This window comes from Argiope bruennichi, chromosome 5 (assembly GCF_947563725.1).
Source record: "Argiope bruennichi chromosome 5, qqArgBrue1.1, whole genome shotgun sequence".
Classification (NCBI taxonomy): Eukaryota; Metazoa; Arthropoda; class Arachnida; order Araneae; family Araneidae; genus Argiope; species Argiope bruennichi.
In genome coordinates, this window is record NC_079155.1 from 77,547,381 (window position 1) to 77,571,263 (window position 23,883).

At 28.2% G+C, this 23,883-nt stretch overlaps 1 protein-coding gene across 3 annotated transcripts; it reads right to left on the bottom strand.

Annotated features, from left to right (window-relative positions):
- Positions 1 to 1,641: 1,641 nt before the first annotated feature.
- Positions 1,642 to 22,595, bottom strand: LOC129968134 (heterogeneous nuclear ribonucleoprotein R-like). 3 transcript variants are annotated; one of them, XM_056081953.1, is made up of 12 exons: positions 22,292 to 22,595; positions 20,612 to 20,712; positions 20,045 to 20,202; positions 19,724 to 19,953; positions 16,697 to 16,804; positions 15,954 to 16,130; positions 15,736 to 15,871; positions 15,448 to 15,653; positions 13,551 to 13,846; positions 11,639 to 11,712; positions 10,983 to 11,152; positions 1,642 to 7,983 (listed from the first exon to the last, which is right to left on the bottom strand). In XM_056081953.1, exons 3-12 carry the CDS (start codon positions 20,199 to 20,201, stop codon positions 7,618 to 7,620), a joined length of 1,920 nt encoding a protein of 639 aa, XP_055937928.1. In that variant the 5' UTR covers position 20,202; positions 20,612 to 20,712; positions 22,292 to 22,595; the 3' UTR covers positions 1,642 to 7,617. The 3 variants fall into 3 exon arrangements, with proteins under 3 accessions (XP_055937928.1, XP_055937930.1, XP_055937929.1); XM_056081954.1 differs by having other exon boundaries at positions 7,845 to 7,983; positions 10,906 to 11,152; XM_056081955.1 differs by lacking the exon at positions 10,983 to 11,152 and having other exon boundaries at positions 7,683 to 7,983.
- Positions 22,596 to 23,883: the final 1,288 nt, after the last annotated feature.

The window sequence follows — 23,883 nt, forward strand, 5'->3', positions numbered from 1 at the left end:
TATCAATTATATTTAGTAAATTATTTTATTTAAACACAAACCTATTATTCTGCAACTAAAACTGACTGAATTATGAAAATTGCTATTTCAGACTAATTCTACAAATAATTTTGGGGCCACGAGAGGCTTTAAGGGACCGATTGCAAATTGAAATTATGCACAATGTATTACTTCTTCTATTTGTTCCTCAGAAAAAATTTATAAATTACCTCTATTTAAGTTAACGTATGTGCCTACCCTAAAATCTTCGTTGTGCTGAAAATTTTTTAAAATTTGTTTCTTTTATAGGCCATACATTTAGGTATCCAAAAATGCTTTATTTTAATTTTTAAGTAGTTATAGTATAGATAATAAACTGTAAGTGAAACTTTTGAAACCAGTTGTGGTATGTAAACAGCTATTAAATTTCAAATAATTAATAAATTCATTCAAAAAATTTAGAATTGGGTTTCCTTAATTTTTTATTTACTTGTGGGAACCAGTTTTTTGAAATTTATGTCAGAGCTTAAAATAGTAAAGCCATGTCACTAAATGAATGTGACCCAATTAGTTCCATCAATACTTTGAAAATTTTAAATTAAAATTCAATGGTGGAATACCGTAAAGTATCTGAAATGTATATTATAATATATGCAAAATTTTGACGCCAATTTACAAAGAGGTGTTAGAAAATAGGAAAATTTTTGGGAACATTTAGAATTTTAGGCAAATCGAAAATTGCAATGCCGAGTATATAATGGAAATTATGATTCTAAAACACTTACGATAGTAAGAGATTAAAAAAAAAAAAAAAAAAAAAAAAAAAAAAGAAGCGAGATACTTTGATAAGTGTCATGGTTTGACATCACAAACATATCTTTAACATGTGAGCAAACACAAATATATCCAACTTATGGAGGGTATTTCGTCAGGAAAGGGAGACATAACTGCTTCAGTCTAGCATCAGCACCACAGCGAAGAAAGGGAGATGCTGAAATCATGGGAACTTGTTCAACTTATTTGAGAAGAATCACCCAGCAGTTAGGCGAGCTTAGGAATTTATTTAATGCTTATGTTGTCTCATTAACAAAAACTGACAGCTTCAGGGAACTTTCTTGTAAAAATCATGTATTAAATATAATAAATTATAGATTATAAAAATTTTCAAATACTTTTTTCGGAGTAGAGTGCATTATAATATTTTACAATGATCATATAGAAAACATTGTTTCACTTAAATGATTATTTCGCAATTCATGCAAGATTCGACAATAAATTATGACCGTTATGAGAGACTCCAACGTATACGGTAAAACTTGAGTTTTCTAAAATTTTAAAACCCATGCAAGTTTAATCAGAAAAATTTTCCTCATAGAGCATCATATAATACTAGTAGAAAACTACTATATAGATGTAAGCTAGCAGTGAGTCTTACATAATTTTTTAAAAAACAAGACAAATATTCTACAAATGAACTGATTTTCCTAGGGTTAAGACGAATTAATAAAATGTTTGCTTGGGTCATATTTCTTCCTTCTTTCTAACTTAATTTAAACAAGATAAAATTATTTAGTCAAAAACCGTATTGTATGTAAACAAATGTGTATGTGTCGATGTATGTAGATGACTTATATATTCTGTTGAATAAAAAAGATACTACAATAAAACCAAACTGGTTTATTCCAGACAAGTTTTACAAGATTTTTCACTTTTTTTTTTTCATTCAGGGCATAGCCACCAGTATCAGGGGAATCAAACACAGCTAAAAAAAGAAGTACAACATTACAGAAAACAATTTTTTTCCTGTAAAATATTGCCTGAATACAACAGCTACAAGAGAAAAAGCTGAAGAATGTAGGACTAGAAAACCATAAAAGGAAAGATTGAAGTGATTGATTCAAAAAACATTCCACAATGCAAAGAGAGACACCAATGAACACCTTTTTAAATCTAATTAAAAAAAAATTTTCAAAAAGATTTAAAAGAAATCCATTCTCATTTAAATTGACTAACAAATCATATGTATTCTAAAAACAAATGATTTTCATAATTGCACATTAAAGAAGAGAAATAAAGATTCATAAGAGAACCTGCCAACTATTCTGGCTCAAATTGAGGAATTCTCACAATTCTTTTCATCAGCACATTTTCTGAATTTATTATTATTTTTTTTTTCTTCTTCTTTTATGTATAGCATTCTCTTCTGCTCGTAATCATTTCCAGACTAACAAAACCATCACTTTGAATTCAATCACCATACAAAGGGAAATTAAATTTAGATTGTAAATTTTTAGTGCTGGCCTTAACACCAATCACACATAACATTCTACAATAAATCACGCACTAAGGTGCCGATTCTTATAGAATCTTTCAAGTACATTGAGCCAAAATATTTAAATCTAAATAATATCTAATTTTTCATATTGTATAAGTGCACAAACACCATTGGAAAATTTTTTAAGCACACCAAGAAATTAAAAAGTTAGTGCCACATTATGGCAATGATTTTCACCATAAGGTTAACTAATGACAACCATGAACTAGATTCATAATAAGTGCATCAGGACCTTTTTTTTTTGGTTTTTTTTCTTCAGAATTTTAAATTTAAGCTGACACATGCATATAAGGTACAAGCAGTTATAAAAAACATACAACAATCTAATAATCCAGAGGTTTTAGTTTCAAAATTTTACACCACAAAAACCACACATTTAGTTTGAAAAGGGAGTTTAGAATTTCTTGGCTATTTCAAATTCACACAACAATTATATTTTAAAACTAACAATAGGTACTGCCACCAATAAAGCAAAAATTTCACGGAAGCCAAAAACATTAACAATAAAACCATAGATTATAATAATGACAAGAGCAAAGATACTACATTTTTCCAAAAATTCAAAACACAGAATGTAGACTTTCAAGATACATTTATTGGAGAAAAAGGTTTTTTGCTTCGTCGATGCTCTTAGTAGTCTAACACAGATGTTGCATTTATATACTGATATTGTGTCCAGATAATCGAGCACAAAAGATTTCAGACATTTATAAACATGCAATTATCAATCTAGATTTAGTAAACGGTAAGATAAAACATGAACTTCAGAGAATGACGGTTATTTCGGAAATCAACATCTATAAAAAATAAACCTTTTTCTCCATATTCAGTACAAATTTGTATTCTCTGAAATGACACCTAAAACACAAATTCATCATCAATTTCCAAACTTTACATATCCTTTCATAAGGTTTGGTAATTTTCAACTCTTGCAATAAAATGCAGTCCAATACAAGAGAGAAAAGATTATGACATTTAAAATGCTTGAAGAACATGACACTTCTGCAGTCTTGTCAGTTTAAATTTCCATACTTTTCATTTAAAAATCCAGATAGTAGATTTCCAGGAGACTTGACATGACGGGTTTTTGTACATCAAATCAGTCGCAAATAAGCAATAGAGAAATGGTAATTTGATCAAGCTGTGGCAATTCCTGATCAATCAATATAGTAAGATTTATTATTATTATTTTTTTTTACCATGTGCAGACAAAACCTAAATACAGCATGTCTTAGGTGCCTGTGCGGAAAAACAATGATTCAGAAATCTAAAGCCTTGTAAATTCACGTCTGCAAACATTGTATAGTCAGTCAACATGGAAGATTAGACAAAAAACGTCATCATAAATGTAGTTTAATCAGCTGCCTTCTCAAAAAATGTGATGCAAATACCTTTGAACACTGCACCACTCATAACAATCCATCATTTTTCTGTAATTACAAAATTACAGAAAAAATTTATTTCTGAATTTATATTTTTGACACTTGGATAATAAAATATCGCTCTTTTAACATCAATTACAAGTTTATCTCTCAAGTTTTACTTACTCTCAGCAGATATTTCTTTCATTAACTATTAGATATAAAAAACAAATGTTGGATCTTCCAAAAGATATGCAGTCTCTTTAATTAGTTGTGTAAGTGCTAAAATGTCACAAATCGTGTATATCAAATGATCCAAAAAACATGGACAAAATTCACAACATATTTTATAAAATGAATACTAATAACTGCACCATTACAGGAGAATACTCAATCTCCATGTTTTATAAAAAAAGTGACTAAATATACTTACACAATTTTTAATATATACATATATAAAATTGGTGGGCAAAAAACGTTCACATACAAATATTTATGGGCTCAGGAAAAAATTTATTCAAAGTAATTTCATGAAAATTTTAAGCACATCTAAAATATGAGTTGTAAACAAAATTTCTACAAATTTTGATTTACCGGTTATTATTATTTTTTCTTAAATGAGAGCCATTTTCCAATAATATTTATGGAAAAATTTTGAGCTTTAAAAAAAGAATTAATAAAAATAGATCATACATTATGCATCAAGAATTGAAGAATAAGAGTATAAGTCTCGTAACATTACCTTTCACAAAATCAGTTTCCTTTTTTGTTTTCAATATCTAATGTTTCACCTTTAGTGGACAAATTAGAGAGTATAATGACATAGTTGCATTAAATCACAGCACACAATTAACATGGCTGTGCTCCGTTGTAGGAAGACACTTTTGGATTCCTAGAAATGATTTACGACTGAGCTTAAAATAGTCTATAGGCTTGTTAAAGTCGTTTTCACTGTTAATTTTCTTCTGTGTCATTGTAGAGTAAACTTTGTCACAATACAGAATTTCATTGGTTTATCAAAGCTGCACAAGACAAATTAGGAATATTGCAAAGCAATATCCATGTACAATGCAAGTTATAAATAACAGATTATCAGCGTCCATTTTGAGGAAATTTGTAGTTCCTTGTGAGCTCTGCAATTTCAAAAGTTTCACTTGTGATGCAATCCAGATATGCATCTGTTATATTTTGACACAATTTTAATAATCACAACTACTAAAACTACCACATGGAAAAAAAAATCAGTCAACTGCACACCTTGGTTTAAACAGTAAAATGTGTCTCATAAACATCATTAATAAATATGATATAAGATTGAAATTGTAATAAAACTCTAAATTACTTCAATACAAAATAATGCAGCATACATTTTAGTAACAATAGATTAAATATCCAACATAATGCATATCAATTCATTTGAAATGAACAATATTTCAGAGATAACAAGTACATAGCTAAAAGAATATTAATAATTGGTACCGGGAATCAACAGCACTAACATCAATACTACTTCTAAAATTCACATCATTTTTTTAAAGTCATTTTTTACACTAACAACTACTCCCCACAATACACAATTTGCAAATCAGATTTGCACACAAAGCTCAAATTGTTTCTATAATATAAAACAAATACATAAAGAAAATTCCACCAATTCATAATATAAAACACCGAGATTATAAATTAAATCAAAATAATTGTGTGTATATAAATATATATAATTTCAAAAATATAAACAAAACATTCAACTTCGTTAAAAAATTTCTTTGCACATATGGTTCCCAAGTGAAGTTGAAATGAATGAAATAATAAACTTTTCCTTCTGACACAGATTAAGAATTTCTAATAATTAGACTTTGTTTCTATTTTTATCATCTGAGAGGGGAAAGTAAATTTCTGCAACTTTTAATAGAGTAAATAAGAACTCACAACTAATATAACAAAATCAGAGAAGGCAAACCTTTACTTAAAAAGGGCAATTTGAATGTAATTCCATTTCTCTTCTCTTTTACAAGGTAGTAAAATTTAATCAGAGGGGGAAAAAAAAAGAAGAAAAAAAAAAAAAACTTACATTGATCTTCCCCTTACACAACATATATAAACCTTGATATGCCTAATTCAATAGAGCTTTCTCAGTAACCAAATGGTTAAAAAAACTGATGTCTTCTACATAAAAAAAGAACAACAATAAGACCTGACTAGATCTTGTTAGCCAAAATATACAGCCATTTGTGTACATGATAAAAAAAAACATGCAAAAATGATTACACAAACACAATAAATAAAAATGATTATTTTTCAATCAAATCAACAAAAGTGTATAAATGATCAGAATTATAATATAAATTGATATCTTCCCATAATGATATAATTTAAAGAGAATCGAGAAATCTTGATAAACAGTAAATCATCAAAACAATAATGCTAATTTCTTAATAATATATTCAGCAATATAAAAACTACAATAAATTTAAAAACTATCTTTGTTTTCTTTTAATTACAAATTTGGTATTAAAGGTTTGCCATTTCTGTTGAATCTGGCCTTATATTTACAAAATGAGCCAATGTGACAGCACAGAAAAAGATTAAGCAAGTTCCAAAAGCTATCAAACAACAAATTACAAATAGATAAAAGTCACAATATTAAGAATCAAATTTTTTTACGAAATATCTAATTATTAGCAATGCAATCTGCCAGAATTTCACTATAACAAATCAATAAGAATAAAAAATTACATTTTAAAAATTTCACCTACATGAAAATGTTTGCTTCAGTAATGGAAACAACTAAAATTCCAATAGCTTTGCCATCATATACAGTTAACGAACATTTTCTGTTATTTTATCAACAGTCCAAAAATCTGGCATAATACTCTGTAAATATAACTTAATTTATAAAGAATTAGTCTACCAGCAAAAAGTTACAATAAATGAAAATTGTTTCTTTTAAATATGCAGATGTAAACTTAATTTTTTAAAGCAGCAAACATTGTTAGAGTCAAACATAAAATTCTACATAAAGCAATTTTTAAAACTATGTCTTATTTGTATTGATTATTTTCTCCTGAGAATGTTATTAATTAGTTACAAAAAAAAAAAAAAATCTTCAAACTAAATTAAATTTTCAAGTTCATTCTGGTACCTAGTATACTCCAAATAAACTATCACAGTAACTGGCAGTGATGCTGGTTTACCCTTATGTGGACCAATTATATCACACCCCAAGAGCATTGAAAAAAAAAAAAAAAAAAAAAAAAGCTAAAGCAAATTAGAACATAAAAATATGATTAGCATAAAAAATACATGCTGAAGCACAACATTCTCAAAAAAACCGCAAGACAAATACAATTTTCTTCTCAAAATTTAATTGTGTTTATAGAACACAGTTAATTTTTTTGAAATGGGGAAAAAAAAAAAAGTATAAAGTAATATATTGCTGATGAAAAACAAACTATATAAACAGCAAGCATATATCCATAAACTTAACAATTCCTTTACTTAGGAATCAACTAGTCATAAGAACAATTTTTCGTCAGTAATATGTCAACAAGTAAACATGATGGATGAAAAGCCCACACAGATAAAAGCAGTTATACACAATTCTCCATGCATAAATGAACACATTACTACAATTCATATTTTGTTTGCCACGCCTGAAATTACCCTGGCTTGTAACAATTGCAATTCTGTACAATAGATTAGGATGAGTAGAGGAGGCATGGGCGGGAATAACAGCCAAAACACATCAAAAGCTGTAATAGTAGTACCATCATCAAAGAACATATAAATTAGGAAGATTGCTCCCCTTTTTTTCGTCAAAAAAAAACAAGGACACTTCCTCGTGAATGAAAAACAAAAACAAAAGTTTTAAAGTTGGCTCCACAAAAGTCAAGTATAAAAAGTTTTTTTTTTTTTTTTAATTTATCCTTCCCCAAATTAATTTTAGCCCCACTGCTGTCCGTAAGAGTCTTGGTACCAGTGAGCAGGATTCCCTGGTGTGCGGTTGCGGTAGCCATTGTACCCACTGGAAGTAAGAGGCTGCTGCGGAATGGGATGGCTACCCCATTGCCCAGCCCCACTATTCTGGAAGCGGCGTTTTGAGTCCCCCTGATTGACGTGGCTGGGTGTGTCGAACTTCCGTTTACCGACCAGCCCGCCCCGTGGGATGGAGCCATGGAGGTGAACCACGGGGGGAATTCCACGGGAGAGACCACGGGTACCTCGGCCGAGGGGTGGAGGGACTACCCGGCCACGAGGGGTCGGGGGTCCAGCGGTGCGGCCACGGGGAAGGCCACGGCCAGCACGAGCCTGAAAAAGACGTGAATAAAAAAATTATAATTCAATACAACTTTTCCACACCTTTTTTTAAAGCATTAAAAATATCTACAAAAACTGACTGTCCTCTATAAGCATTGCTTAAGACATAAATATACAGCCATTCCTCAATAACATGTCACTCGATTTCATGAAGAAAGGGATGATTTCAAAACACATCCAAAAGTATTCATTCAATTGCATGCTTGAAAATCAATAGATTAAATTTTTAAAAACAGCACTCTTCTAAAGCATGCTATAAGGAAAAGCATATTTGCAGTAGCATGGCTGTTAGAAAATTCTAGACATTGTTGCATAATTACTGTAAACAAGTCAAAGCAAATTAATTAATCAACAAAAATATTATTTTGACTTAATTCACTTGAAAGAGGAAAATATTCTTGTGATTTCTAAAAAATTGATGGATTGTAACTACAAAAAATTAGTCAAAATTCAGATATTTAATAGCTGCTAGTCTCAAATTTTATAATAATTATTCACCATTAAGAAATAATCATCATTCAATGTAATTGACAATGCAATGCTTATCTAATGTATAAATATTTTTATACACATCAAAATAATTTATCTGATTAGAAATTCATTAAAAAGCACAAATATGATTGCATCTAGAATATTTTAACATATTTAAAAAATGGGTTCTCATTCCCATAAGTAAGGAAATAAAATGATGTAACAAGATAAATTTTGTACAAATGTTATTTTAATTTAAATTTTATACAATTGTTATTTTAATTTAAATTTTATACAATTTTAAGGAAGCGAATTAACCACTGAAAATAAATTATGGGGAGGAAAAAAGTCACTCTCCTTTATCCACGTGTCATGCTACGGAGGGCTGACTGCAAAATATTAGGAACACAAGAAAAGTTAGAGAAATAATGCATAGATTTTAGAGCTTGATTAAATAAATTTTACAATAAAATGTTATTACTATAAATTACACTACAGTTTCACAGAATATGAACACTTTTAGCACAATATTTTTTCATGGCAGTGATATATACACAGGGTTGACTTAAAAAATTTACTACACTTTCACCTTAAATCCATCAACAATAACCAACATAACTAATAAACTACTCTTAAAATGTTTAACAGTGAGCAAAAATTTAATAAAAGGTATAACTTTTTTCACAGTGCCATTTTCTTCAAATGCTCATTCTAATGCAAGTATCCATTGGTTAAAAAAGATGGCATTATCAGGTATCAAATTAGACTAATAAATTAGTCTAATTTTTTAAAATCACTTTGGGCATGAAAATGCTGAAATTTTTTTAAAACACAGTGAAAAGTTTCAGAACATATATTCAATTTTGGCTTATTTTATTTGGCCTCATGATTAATTGCTTAAGATCCAATTAAAAATAGATGGACAGCTTGAATAAACAGAAGTTATTTAAGAATGTCCATAACTTAAGTTACACTAAAAAATAATTACATTTTAGACATTTTCCATGACTACTTCCGAGTCTGAATTTGGTCTAAGAATAATTTTTTTTTCTAAGATTACTAGAAATGAAGATAAACTATGAGCATTTGGAGTTATTTAAAAAGTTAAACATATTTCAACAGTCACAGTAAGTAAAGGTATTGTTATAAATATTTTTGCTAAATATCAAATATATATAATTTCTAACAACTCTAATAAAAAAAATCCTTTCAATTATGATTAATTTTATTTTAATACTGTATGAATATTTCAATGCTACATTCCTCTTTTCATCACTATGTATATTATATAAATGATGGTATCAAAAATACAAGAAAAATGATATCAATGAGTTAAAATTTTAAATTAAAATTAATAAAAAAAGGGTCAATTTCAACATTAGAAATTCAATTAAGTAAATTATTTTTCTCATTAAATTTTTAACATTCAGGTAACAGGTAAAAATGAAGATTAAATAAAATATATCGGATAAAAACATGATAGGATATTGCGATTTTACAACACAGTACCATCAGCTACCATATACAAAGATATCTTTTTCTGATGTCAGAATACATGCATAGAATAATTATTTCCTAATAAGAATGTTGAAATTGTACCTTTATTAAATATAAGCTTATATTCATTGAAATAAGAGTGCACTTCTTGTTCAATGTATGTTTATTCTTAATAGTTAATAGATATGATTTAAATAAGTCATTATATAAGCATGATATCACTATTAGGAATAAGAACAAAAATTGAAGATAGATTTTCAGAAAAAAGTCAAATTTATGTATAAAACAAACTAAAAGCTTATTAAATTAATCTGAAAATTGGACCAGGTTCTTTTTGTTAATATTTCATCGAAACATCAAGATAGCTATTAAGAAAACTTTTTTTATTTATTCTGAGTAAAACAAAATTCAGTGCTTAAAGTGTTCATTTAAAAGTACAACATAGAAAATCAACATTCTCCAGTTATTATTATGCAAACAAAGGCAATGCTATCACAACAATTCTTACTAAGTGAAAAAAATACAGAAACACAGATATCACAAGTACAAGCAACAGCACACAAAGCAAAACAGAGAAACAAACAAAACACTACCATATCCGAGCTGTTTACTTGATAAATTTTCATTCTGCTTCTAAATTTTTCCCCATTTACTTTAAATTAATTAGAAATTAACATTCTGTTAAGGATAAATGTTAGAAAATACACATAGGCCCAATAGCAGCAACAGCACAGTAGTAGCATTAAAGTTAACCGGCAGATGCGAACAAGGGATAAACAGAAGGAGAGAGAAGGATGGGAAAACAGAAAAAAAAAAAAAAAAAAAATCGGTGAACATTTTCTACGACCGAATGCCACTAACCAAGAGAGCTCGGATATGATATTTCTCGAGGGAGGACAGTGTCTTTTTTAATATATAAATGATACTACGAGACACTTGACCAACCTCATGAGTTTTGTTCCTAGTGGAAACTGTAGCTAATGATGAACTATCGAGGACAAGACTCCAGCAACATAACCCACCCTCTCTGGTCCGGCTCGGGCTCGACCCACGGGCTCTCTAAGACGGGGTGTGGCTCCGTATCCATAGTCGTAATAGTCATCATAGCGGCCGCCATAATAGTCATCATAGTAGGGGTCGGCGGCGTAGCCTCCCTGATAGTCACCATACCCGTAGTAGTCGTAGTCATAATCTGACAGAAAGTAACAAGGATTTGTGGGTTTTTCGATAATGGATCTTATTATGGTGACTCGGTCAAAAGACATGTCAAACAATATTCACTGGGTTAGAAATTGCATACAGAAAATATAACAATAGAAGCAGGAAAAAAAAAAAAAAAAAAGCTTAAAATTACACTTTAAGGTAAAATAAGAAATACAATATATAATTTTAAAAAAGGAAATACATTGGTAAATATTAATGTTTCATACACATATAGGAAAATAATAAACAGCATGCACAGTAAAATTATTTAAGGGATAACTTAATGGATAATATATTAATATCAAAAGAATTTTACTGCCAAGATAAAGGAAAGATTTTGCAAGCAAGAATAAATCAGATAATTTTTAAGTGCACAGTGAAGAAATGCAGTGAGGGAGAACATGTTAATCAAAGCAAGTTAAATTTAAACAATAACTTCATTCACAGTTTACAAGACATAAATTTAGACACTTACCATAGTTGCGAGCTGCCGGCATGGGTAACCTAGTTCCTCTACCTCGTGGTGGAGGAGGAGGGATACCCATCATCCTGTAAATAAAAAGAAATTTTTTCAGGCTGATGTAAACAGCAACTTTTCTTCATGATAGTGAGTATTTTTTATTTGCAACAATATCATCTGAATGACCTTTAAAAATATTCATTAATGATTATTCTTTAACATAGTTATTTAGAATAAAAGGGCATATACATAAAATGTATAGATGTAAGGATTAAAAAAAAAAAAAAATCAAAACAATTAGGGTTAGGTGATACTGTATCAATATGATACTTTATATAGGATATAGGGTTTGATGGTTTTTCTAACCTGGCTTTAAAAAAACTGTTTTTTTTAAAGTAAATTTTGTCATACTTGAAAACCAGTTTAAAGAATTCATATTATTATGAATATTATTGAATGGTAAGGGTTTCTTCTTTTATGTGGAATGAAGCAGAATTTTCTAAACCTTTAGAACTTTATGAAGTCTGGGGACTGATTCGTCTAGCAGGTGAAGGCTTAGGATGACTAGTTGCCAATTTATTAACAAGTGAAGATATATTTGAATTTCTGTTAAATGAACTAAAAAATTTTAACACGAAAATAAGTTTGAAATTATTATATGCTTTAGAAGAACGAATTCAAGAAAGATGACAAGTAGAATTAACAATTCTTTTGCTGTATTTCTTAAACATTTCTAATTCAGCGAAGAAATCTAGTGTACTTTCTTTAGCTTCAAAAACTGAAATTGTTAAGTTATCTGTCCAGAATATTTCCAACTTCTTATGTGGTAACTGATTCTGATGAAGAGCAAATCGAAGAAACTACTAATTAGAGTAATGCTATTTTAAAAGAAGCCACGGAAAAATCAATTCATAAGTTTCTTGAAGATCCTAAAGAAAAACTTAAAAATCCAAAGATACTGAATTTTCATTATTTGAGAGGGGGGAAAAAAAAACAAAACAAAAAACACTTAAATTTGTTATTTGATGCCATGAAAACTATAAAACCAAGCTCAGTAGCTAGTGAATGAGTATTTTCAAGACTAAGCCACCGCTCAGTGAATATTTTATGTTTTTTAAAATCCATTTGTTTAGGAGAAATTAAAAGTAGTGGAAATAATATAGATTATTTGAAATGTTTGTTTGAGTTTTCGTTATTTTGTGTAAGTAATATGTATATGCAATCCTTATTTATTATTATTTTTTTTAATATTTTGACTTAGATATTGATTTCTTTTTTTGTTATTTCATATAAATTAAATAAAATATTTTTCCCTATTCTGCTTTTAGACAAAAATTCAAAAACTGTCAAAAATCAGTTTTTGGAAATATTAAATTTGAAAACCAGTTTTTGTATAAGCCCTAATAGGATACACAAAAGTACCAATTACGCAAAACTGATGCAGACTAAGAGTATTAGGTATTAGTTTTTGGATTCAATCAATGTTTGAAAATTTGGATTCGGCAATAATAAGACATCAATCTAATAAAGAATTTGAGATCAATGTAGCTAAATTTGTCTTCTTGCCTTGTAAAATTTCTTTTTAATTATATTTCATCCCCAGATATTACTGCCCTTTAGCCCATGTAAAAATGTATATGATATGGAAGAATTCTCGACTTTTTTTAAAATTCTATACATATAAGTAAAGCCTTTTCTTTTCCCTCTTAATTAACCTATCAATCATTGTTTCATAATGCCATCATTTCTTCTTCCAATACAGCAAAATTCCTATTTCATAAATAGTTATAAATAGTTCTCCAATTTTATAAATAGTTCTAATAAACTGATACAAATACAAAAACCACCTGTTTTTCACAATATTTATAAAATTCAAAAGGTGCATTTAACTAAAAAAAAAAAAAAAAAAAAAAAAAAAAATGCTTACATTGCTCGCTGCTGCATCATCTGCATCATTCGTCGTTCTCGATTACGCAGAATTTCTTCCTTTTTCTTTTTGTCAGATGGAGGTTTAGCCAATGAGACTTGCATAGGAGCTCCACACACTTCTTTTCCATTGAGAGCATTCATTGCTTTTACTGCATGGTCCCTATCGTCAAAATGGATGAAAGCATAATCTTTGATTTTTTTCACTCTTTCTACTTTACCATATTGTTCAAACATCTCCTTCAACTTTTCTTCTGTAACATCAGCTGTTAAATTTCTAGCATACAAAACCTTCACCTAGTTCAAAGAAAATAAAAAAAGTTAATATTTAACATTACAGCAATAAAAAATAATCTGATATCATTCTTAAATAACATTTTTCTTGATGTGTAAATGCAGTAGACTTATTGCCGAAGAAATTTACAACTGTTTTAATTTTACTAATCCATGATTCTAAGTTTTAAATTACAAGACTTTTAGAAGGTTTAGATTATAGCCATGGTATAGCAAACTTCCTATAATATTTCAATAGTATGGTTCCTGTAATCAAACTGGATGTTTTTATAATTAGTTCAATTTAATTATCATGAAGTTTCAAAAGGCAGAAAGAATAAATAAAAACAATTTTATTGATTCAGGTTATTGTGTTGGCAATTCAAAAACAGGTTCTTTAGATTTTTCTCCCAGATAATGGTATGTTAAACTATTTAACAAAACCAGATTCCTAAAATAAAAATTTCTCTTTGCCAAATTTCTTTTGAAAATCAATCATTACAATATCATTTGAAGTTTCCCACAAAACTTATGGAAAAGAATTTAAAATACATAATTCTTATATTCCATAATATAATTTTTTTTTTGACAAATTCATTTTACCTACCTAATGCTGCATATACTTCAACAGAATTCCAAAATTTCGATGAATTAAAGGGTAGTGGTGGGAGAGAAACCCTTCCGACTTAAATTAAGCTATCACAATATTAGATTATTTATTTTATAAGTTTTTAGTAATACCTACAACTTTTACAACTAAGATTTAATTGTTATTTATATGTGTAAAATTAATGCTTCAACTATCTTTCCCTTTTCTCGGTTATCTGAAATAATAAACTCAAGGGCAAATTTTGGCTTGCCAATTCAACTACTGTCATGCATTTTTTAAAGTACAATTTGATTGGATTAAATCCTAAATAGTAAAATTCAATTGAACACAAAGACTTATGAAATGTTTACTAAATATTTATTACTGCTTTTCCCTTTTTTCTGAAAATCAATTAATAGCAGCCTTTTATATAATAATGTTGGTTTATTATAAAAATGATTCAACATATGTTCTTGAAACGAAAAACATATTTTTAAGGCTCATATTTTATCATGTAACATATTAGTAAATTTATATATTTTGAAACTTCATAAGAATCAAAAGTTTTCATTTAAGTGAGGGGTGGGGGGAACCCCATTTTATTGAAAATATAAGTTTAAATAAAAATTTACCAGTGTTAAAGTAAGAATCCAAAGTGAAGGGGGAGGGATGAAAAAAAATTAGGATTTCTTTAGATGTTTAAAATAATTCTTAAATTATTATTCTACAAAGAATTCTTGAAATGGTGAATCATCTAAAAAAATACCTGAATACCAAACATAGTGTAAAAGAATTTTATTTAAAGATACAAATATTATTATTTAGGCATTTTTTAAAAAATTTACATTACACAATAAAATATTTTATATAAAAGACTAAGTAATGGTCTTCTCGACTTTTTGTTAATAATTTCACAATATTCCAGACCAATATTATATAAATTAACAGAAAATTTTTTTTTTTCACCTTCCTATACAATATTTAATTGGAACAATTACATCAACCAAGAATTTTTAGTAAGTCAAATTAAATTTACTTTTGACATGGTCTCTTCATCTGGTTCTTCTTGAGGGTCTGCCCAATCTACAATTATATCACATCCCCAGACTTTGATTCGGCCAGTGCTAAGTCGTCTTTTAGCTAAAGATGCAGCTTTATGGGAATCATATTCCAAGAAACAAAAGCCTCTGTTTTTCTTTTTATCATCAGGAGAACTGTAAATAATTACTTCAGTCAGGCCAGCTAAAAAGAAAATAAACCCATTAAATGACTGAAATGATTTCCGATAATAAATTCAGCGAAGATAAACTTTCAAGTAACTTACGAGCATGCTTAGTGAATTCTTCAAAGAGCTCATCTTTGCCTCTATTTTTTGGAATGTTCCCAACAAATAATCTATGATTATTTATAGATACAGTAACACCAATAAATTTCCCTTTTCTGATTTCATGATTATCCAGCTAAATAAAAAGAAAATTGATAAGTGATCTACATATGGAATTCAAGGCTATGATAAAATTAAATAAATAGATAAAAGCATACTTGTTTAACTGCATTTTGTGCTCCCTGTTTAGTTTTATAAGTAATAAAAGCATAGCCACGATTTTGGCCAGTTAAAGGGTCCATCATAAGTCGTAGATCCCACAGAGGTCCACATTTTTCAAATAAAGGAATAAGCTCGTCTTCAAAAATATCTTTTGGAATTTTTCCTACAAAAATCTATTGACAAGAAAATGATATACAGTCAATATGCAGGGAAAGAGAAATTATATACATATATATGATTTAGAAATTTGGAATACCATTCTACAATGTAGCTAATCTAAAAAACACAATTATTATATTGCATTTATGAACTGAGTTTCATCAAATGATGAGTTTTTGATTCACTAGAATTGTTTCCCATTACAGAAGCAAGAAACTATTTAAAAAACAACCTAACACATAAATAAGAAGAACATTACTAGCAAAAGCATTACATATTTTTAAAACTTAAATGAAATCCTAAATATTTATCAATCCTTTATGAACTAGCAAAGTTGGTTGTATTAACTATACTAATCGTAAAAACTGATTAACAGAATTTTCAAAGAGAAGTATAAATAATTTCATATTTCATGCATTCAAGAAAATCGAAATAAAAATTGAGTTTCCTTTTTTAAAGTAAATTTAGAGCACCATTAAAAGTATTCCCAATACTTGACAGATAAAAAATAAATCTTAATGATTTCAATCTTTATTTAAATTTAAAAAAATTACTGTATAATTATTTGAAAAATTCTTACCTCACAACCACTTCCAGGAGGAGGTCCGGTCCAATTAGGGGGTGGTCCTCCATATTTTCGCTGACCAGTTGTAACATCAAGAGTGTAACCAGTTCTGTCAAGAATAGCCTTGAGAAAGAGAAATAAAACATATTATATATATATATATATATATAGTAAATAAACAAATCTTTTTATGCTCAATTTTTTAACTGTATTACTAAAACCTACCAATCAGATATCAAACATATTCACTATTGGACCATCCACTTATTATGAACTTTTATGTGATATGCAAAAGTCAATTTCCCACATGCAAAGAATGTAGTTTGTGCTGTATATATTGGGAAAAAATTGTGTCACATATTCAACAATCTGATTATAATTTTACATTGATCGATTGACAGCAACAGCTTGTGATTTTTAAATTTCTATTGAAGGAATTTTCTTCCATTAAATTACATCAATAATCTGAGGGTACCGAATATTAGAGAAGATTAAATACCTAAGGAGTAACTATGAGTCAAATTCTGTATCTTTATCCCCAATGTCTGCCCAGTCGAGCTTTGAATCATTTTGTGCGTCATGTTTCCTCAAAAACAGATAGTATCTATGATTTTTATAAATTTTATCTAGTAGCATATAAATATCACATTAAAGTACATGGATGGTTTCCTATTGTTATGAATCTGTAATATTGTTTCACTGCATAGGTGAAACTCCATGATCAGAATGGCAGTTTTGCAAATAATTTCAACAAATGTTGAATGGATGTAGGATAACGATTCCACAGCCTTTGCGACAAACAAGTTTCTGAAACTGATAGAATTTTGGTTCATTAACCCAAATATTCTAGCAGGTTCTGCATTAGGCTGACTACCTAATTGGGACATATGCCTTGCAACCCAGGGCCTTCGGTCAAGAAAGCAAATACGGGCACTATATATAGGCTTTGGCCCAAATGGGCTGTTGTGCCACTGAGTTTAGTTTCAACCCAAATATTTTTTTGCATTACTATAGAAACTATAAGTCAAAAGACAGACTTAAAGAGCCATAGTTAAAGTTTCTCTGAGCACTTTGTGCTGCTAGAGTTATTACAAATCTATTGCTATTTATTGCAAGTGCTGATCTTGTATATGTTTCAGATGCATTTTGTAAAATAAAATGTTGCTATCCATTACTGAACCTGATGAATTTTTCACCATATAACTTCAAACAGATTTTGGGGATAATTTTCCATAAGAATATGTATAAACTTCTTAAAATTTACTTAGAATTTGGGATAAAAATTGTAACTTAAGTGAAGGAAAATTTTACTTCTTGATAATTGTCTGGCAAAAACTCATTTAGAATTATGAAATATAAAAGAGGAAGACCCTTTCCCTTAATATCTCATTCATAAGTTTATAAAATAATTTAGGAGGGGGGGGGGATGAATAATCCAAAATGTATGCTCTATTTTTTTTATACTATATTACAAGATATAAAACTTACATGTATGGAACTCTAAAAATTTGTGGTATTCTTAGCACTGTGCTAGGTCCACAATTAAACAAAGCCATTACTGAGCTTCAAAATAATTATGTTTCATTATTGCTCCATTCAGTCACGAGTAAATGTCTTCAAAATGTACTGCGAGTGTAGATTTTGAAATTTAAGCATTTAAAGAATTTTATACTTGAATTAAAAGTTATATGAATTTGACAATAGCATAAATTGGAGCATTAGTGTTTAGATAAATGTAACAGAAACACAATTCAAATTAGTCAGACAGAAATAGTTCAATATTTAAATTATTTTCAGCACTCATGAAAATATATATCAATTATAAATATTCTCCTCGAAAGTTAAAGTGTAATAAACAATTTTTCAGACTGATTTGTGAAGGCTTCATCAATAAAAATGCAAAATTGGACTTATTATGAACAGTTGTGTAGTAACAATAGTAACAAGGTAATACGAAATCAATTAGTTCACACAACAGAGAAAATTTTTATATAAGTTATTTAACACATCCTTCAACAAATAACTATATTAAATTGAAACTAATTAATCATTAACGAACTCTACTGCTACATGTTAATATCCTACACAATCTTATTGTTTCTTCAGAACCACCAATTTAGTAAAGATATAATTAGAAGAAGATACATCAGATAATTTTTGTTAATGCCATAAAATTTTTCTTAAATTTTAGCAATCAATTTTTTTTTTTTTTTTGCATAATTTTCAACAAAAGATTTTGTTATAATGAGAGTCAATTTATTTTCATTTTTCCATACAATATTTAAAAGCATCATTTTTTTCCAATGTTAAAAGTAAATGCAGAAAGATTCTGCTAATTATTTGTGCTGCTTATAAATGGAATCAGAAAATGAAAGCATATTACTACAAAAAACAGATTTTCATGATACCATTATATCATAGGATTAGATACCACTTGCACATATAATAATTAAGTAAATTGTAAGGCTCTAAAATAATATTTATTCTAATTTTGCACTTGAAAAACATAGTTGAAGGACCATGAACATTAGTTTAAACCATAATTAAATATAACCAGTACTTTCAGGGAACTAGGTGTTCACCAAAGGTGGCTAGCCCCTTAATAAACATGGAAAACTAATTAATATTCATTAGTCTTTATGAATTCTGGATGAAACTGGATAGCTCAATTTAACTGCACAACTTTAAAACATAATCAATTTTTACATTATATAATATTATAACTATAATTTTTTAAAAAACAAAAAAATTAACCTAACTTTCAAAAATTCTTGAAATAGGTGAAAAAACTTAATTTATTTCTCAAGTGAAATCATATTCATCTTGCACATTTATAAAAAAATAATTAACCAAAAAATTACGAAATTAAAAATTGTTAAAAAATTAATATTAGTTTATCAATCTTCTTAGTATATTATCTGCACTAATTTCAATATTAGATTTCTAATCTTGCATTTTTTATTTGTCTCCTCACACTTTTCTAAATAAGATGCAAAAATTAAAACAAGACAAAAATAAACCAAAGCATTATATTAAACAAACCTTAATTTTTTCCTCATCGGGTCCTTTGGTAGCCCCAGTACTTGGATTAGAAGGAACTTTCATTTTTTGACGATAAGTTTTCATAACACCACAAAGAAACGCACTTTTGTTAGAAACGTGTTCTAAACTGCTGTCCAGAAACTGTTTTAGAACTGTAAAAGCACCATCCACAGGAAATTCTTTAATAGCATCTAAAGCTCTTTCATCCAAATCATGGTATGTTAATTTGCCTGAAAAATGAGTGAAAAATAAAAATTTAATTATTGAAACAAATTAACAATCAAGAAGAGATAAATTTAAAGTTTTAAAGGTAATAATTACCTGTTTTGAAGATTTCTTCTAATTTATTCACAACTTTGGGATTTAAACCATATTCAACTAATTTTTTGAATTCTTCAGATTTTTCTGTTAAGTCCACATTTTCTGAATGATCCATTAAATATTTTTGATTTGGATTACCTCCATCTCGCTCAGCCATTCTATAAAAAAAAAAACCCTTAATCAATTTCTATAAAAATATTATTAAATGATCTAATGCATAAAGGATACAACTATACTATTAGATATTCTGGTAATAAAGGGATTTTAAATATAATACCATTCAGAGGTATTTAAAAAAAACATAAGAAATGCTGATAATATTTTTTAATAATTTTTGCAAAAAAGTAAATCAATAGATATTTATTAGATCAGATCTTCCAAGCATCAAGCTTGAGAATAAGGAGAGGCACATGGTTGTTGCCATGGCAACAAAGTATCAGGATTACTTCAACACCTGTTGATGCAAACCATATGTGTAACCAACCACACAATGTTCAAGATAAAAACACAGGAAAAAATATTGAAAAATAAGAAAAGAAATATATTTAATAGCAAAAATATACATACCAATAAACTATTATTCAGTCTAGTCATTCTGGGACCGGCAGGATTCCCTCCTCCCACAATTAGCATCATCATTCAACTACTATGAAATTCATATTTATCATCTGCCAATTAAAAATGAAAAATCAGCATTCAGATTCATTATCTTTTAACAATGATGCATATAAAGAATGATACAGGCCAAATGATCAAAAAAGATATGCAATTTTTAACATAGTGTGAATCTTGGAATAAATCATGGGATCTCATCCATTCTTATTACAAGATCATAATTGTGAAATGAAAAATAATAGCTTCTCTCTAGCTAAAAGCGTAGAATTGAATCTGCAATCTTGAAATGATGCTAAACAATTTTATTTATTGATAGAAAATAATAACCAGAATAAAATTTTATATGAAATCCATTCCAATTAATAACTAATATATTATAAGCACTCCTTACTCCAACTCAGCATTTTGGGCATAAATCTATATTTAAGTGGAAGCAGAAAAATAATGCTTTATAGTTCAGTTTTCTTATAAAAAGACATAAATTTAAAGACCAAGTAGTAAAATTTCACGACATAAAATCTTCAAGGTCACAAAGAGTACTAAACTTCTAATCCAAATCACTAAGCAGAGCATTTGAATATTAAAGATGAATTTGTATGGATATTTAAAAAATATATAGACTAAATTTTCACAAAATTATGGCAAACATTTTAATGAAAATGGAATAATAAATTCGGCCATAAGAATGAGAGAAAACTTGCAGGCAGTGCATTCTAAAAAATTAATTTTAATTCAAACTTTTGTTAAAAAATTTATCTTGTAAATATGTTACTTTTTTAGCATTCCTCTATCTAATCTACAAAAGGCCATAAATATAATTATGCGAATTGAAGGTGATAATATACAATTTTTTTAAGTTTTAATAATGGCAAACGTAAGATTTTTTAAAATGAATGAAATATGGAGCATAATCATATGAAAAGTCATTAAAAATTTGAAACAGAATAACCATAATTAACTAACATAATTGAAAGAATTACTTTCTAAACGAATATTTGTTCAGAATTAAAACTTTTATATTTGCTTCTTCTAACAACTAATTAATTTTAAGAAATGGTTTTAGCAGAACATGCATAGTACCATTAAATGATATTCTTGAATTAAGAAATAATTATAATATCTAATGAAAAACTTTTCCAAAAAAGATTAAGTAATTTTTTAATACTTTAAATAAAAATTCATTTTTAAAAATTGCACTAAAATTAAATATTAAAACATACAACAGAAACTTAATTTAAAATTTTTTCCACCCAAAATATGTATTTTAAAATACTTCATTACATCAAATTTACAAGTAACCTTAACAATAGACCTGCAAGATATAACAGGTGTACTAACTTATTTAAAAAAATTCTTATAAGTACATCATTTAAATATCATCAAAGATATCTATTGGTTATAAAAAATTTTTTTCAAACAAAGTTACAATTTTGGTCACCGGAATTTAAGATTTCTTTTACCTTGAGATTCATCTCGGCCATAAATTTCAAGCTGTTTTCTACATAGGGCAGACTTTTATAATTCTTTTCGAAGAAAGAGAAAAAACTATTGAAATTAAGTCTCATTTGACGCAGTGGAACTATTATACAGAAGTTCAACTTGTTACTTCTAGCGAAAAAGAATAAAACTCACCTAAGCTCTGGCATCTAACATCATCGATTTCAACTTGCGGCTTTCGGCGAGCAACAACGTGATGAACCTGACTACGGGGTTTACACGACCGCCCAAAGGGCAGAGAATTTTTAAAAATTCTGTACAGAGTACTTCGTCAAAAGTACAATTATAATTACTTTGCTTAGCTAGCAAGTGCTTAAAAAATACTTGCAGTAACAATCTGAACACAATTAATTCAAATCTACAAGCAATAATATAAGGAACAAAATTATACAAAATTAAAGTCACCGGATCATCTTTGATTTCTGATAAAAAGCATTGTCGGCGCTGCCGGTTGAAAAAGATGTTGCCAAATTATACGACAGCAGAAATTTCTCAAAGCAATAAAATAAAAAAATAAATAAATCTTTTAATATTAAAAATACCTGAAAATTTCAACAATTGAATCCAAACGTTACAAGATTTAGGAAATACTTTTGCTTTCTTTTTCACAGTACAAAAGTACTGTTTACAAACAGTACAAATGTTAGTCTTGCATAAATTAACTTCAGTTTACTTTTTTCTATATAGCTTAACATTCATCGTTTTACACGCTTAAAATACCAAAATTACTTAAATGCAACGATTTTATTTACAGTAAAGATTGTCATGTATAGCATCATTTAAACTATCACATTTTTAATTAAATAGATAACTTTAATAAAGCATAGTTCGTTTCTGTTATATTTAATACCATCAGTTGAAGAGCAAGTAGTATGCTATATTTTGTAAGATTGAATGTTTATAAGATGCAAATAATCCTTTTTTTACACTTCTAGATAGTATAGTAAAGTTATTCTTTTAAAATATTATGTTCAGAATAAGAGTTAGTTTTCCTTTTTTTCAATAAACCAATGTCGCACTAGAGCTAAATGGAGGCATATTAATCTAACATATTCAATCATAAAACCTTGCAATTTTATGTTTCAAAATGTAATATTTTCCAGATATTTGCAACACTTTTTGTAGTTTTTTAAATCTATTTTTTCAATGTATTCAAATCCTTAAGTTTGCATTCAAAGAATTTCATGGTTCAAGCTGTTTATATCCTTCAAATCAAATAGCTGAAGTAAAATGGCGGCATGATCAATCAGATATGCTTCAAACAACCATGCCGTGCGCCGTCTGTAGGGAAGGATGAAAATAATTTCGATAATTTTTAAGGAATTGTAAGATAATAAGATGACATAGGAAAATAGAACAGAAATTTCTTTTGGATTATATATTTCAGCAAGAAATGGATGTTTTCTTTTGGTGGATTCATTGTTTTTTATATGATGAATTCAGTACTGATTATAAAAATTCTTAACTTCCAAGCAAAAAAAAAAAAAAAAAAAAAAAAAAAAAAAAATATTGTGTTTCTCGTAATTCATATTTATTTATGAGAAATAACCAAATTAAAAGAATATATTGCTTTAGATTTTAACTAACATTCTCCTAGTCGAGGAATAAGAAAAATTACAAATGAAGAATAGCATTCTGTATTCTTTATTTGTAGAATAGCATTCTACAAATAAAGATGTGTGCGCGTGTGTGTTGGCGCTGCTCAGGCCAAGTCGTTTGTCCTACAG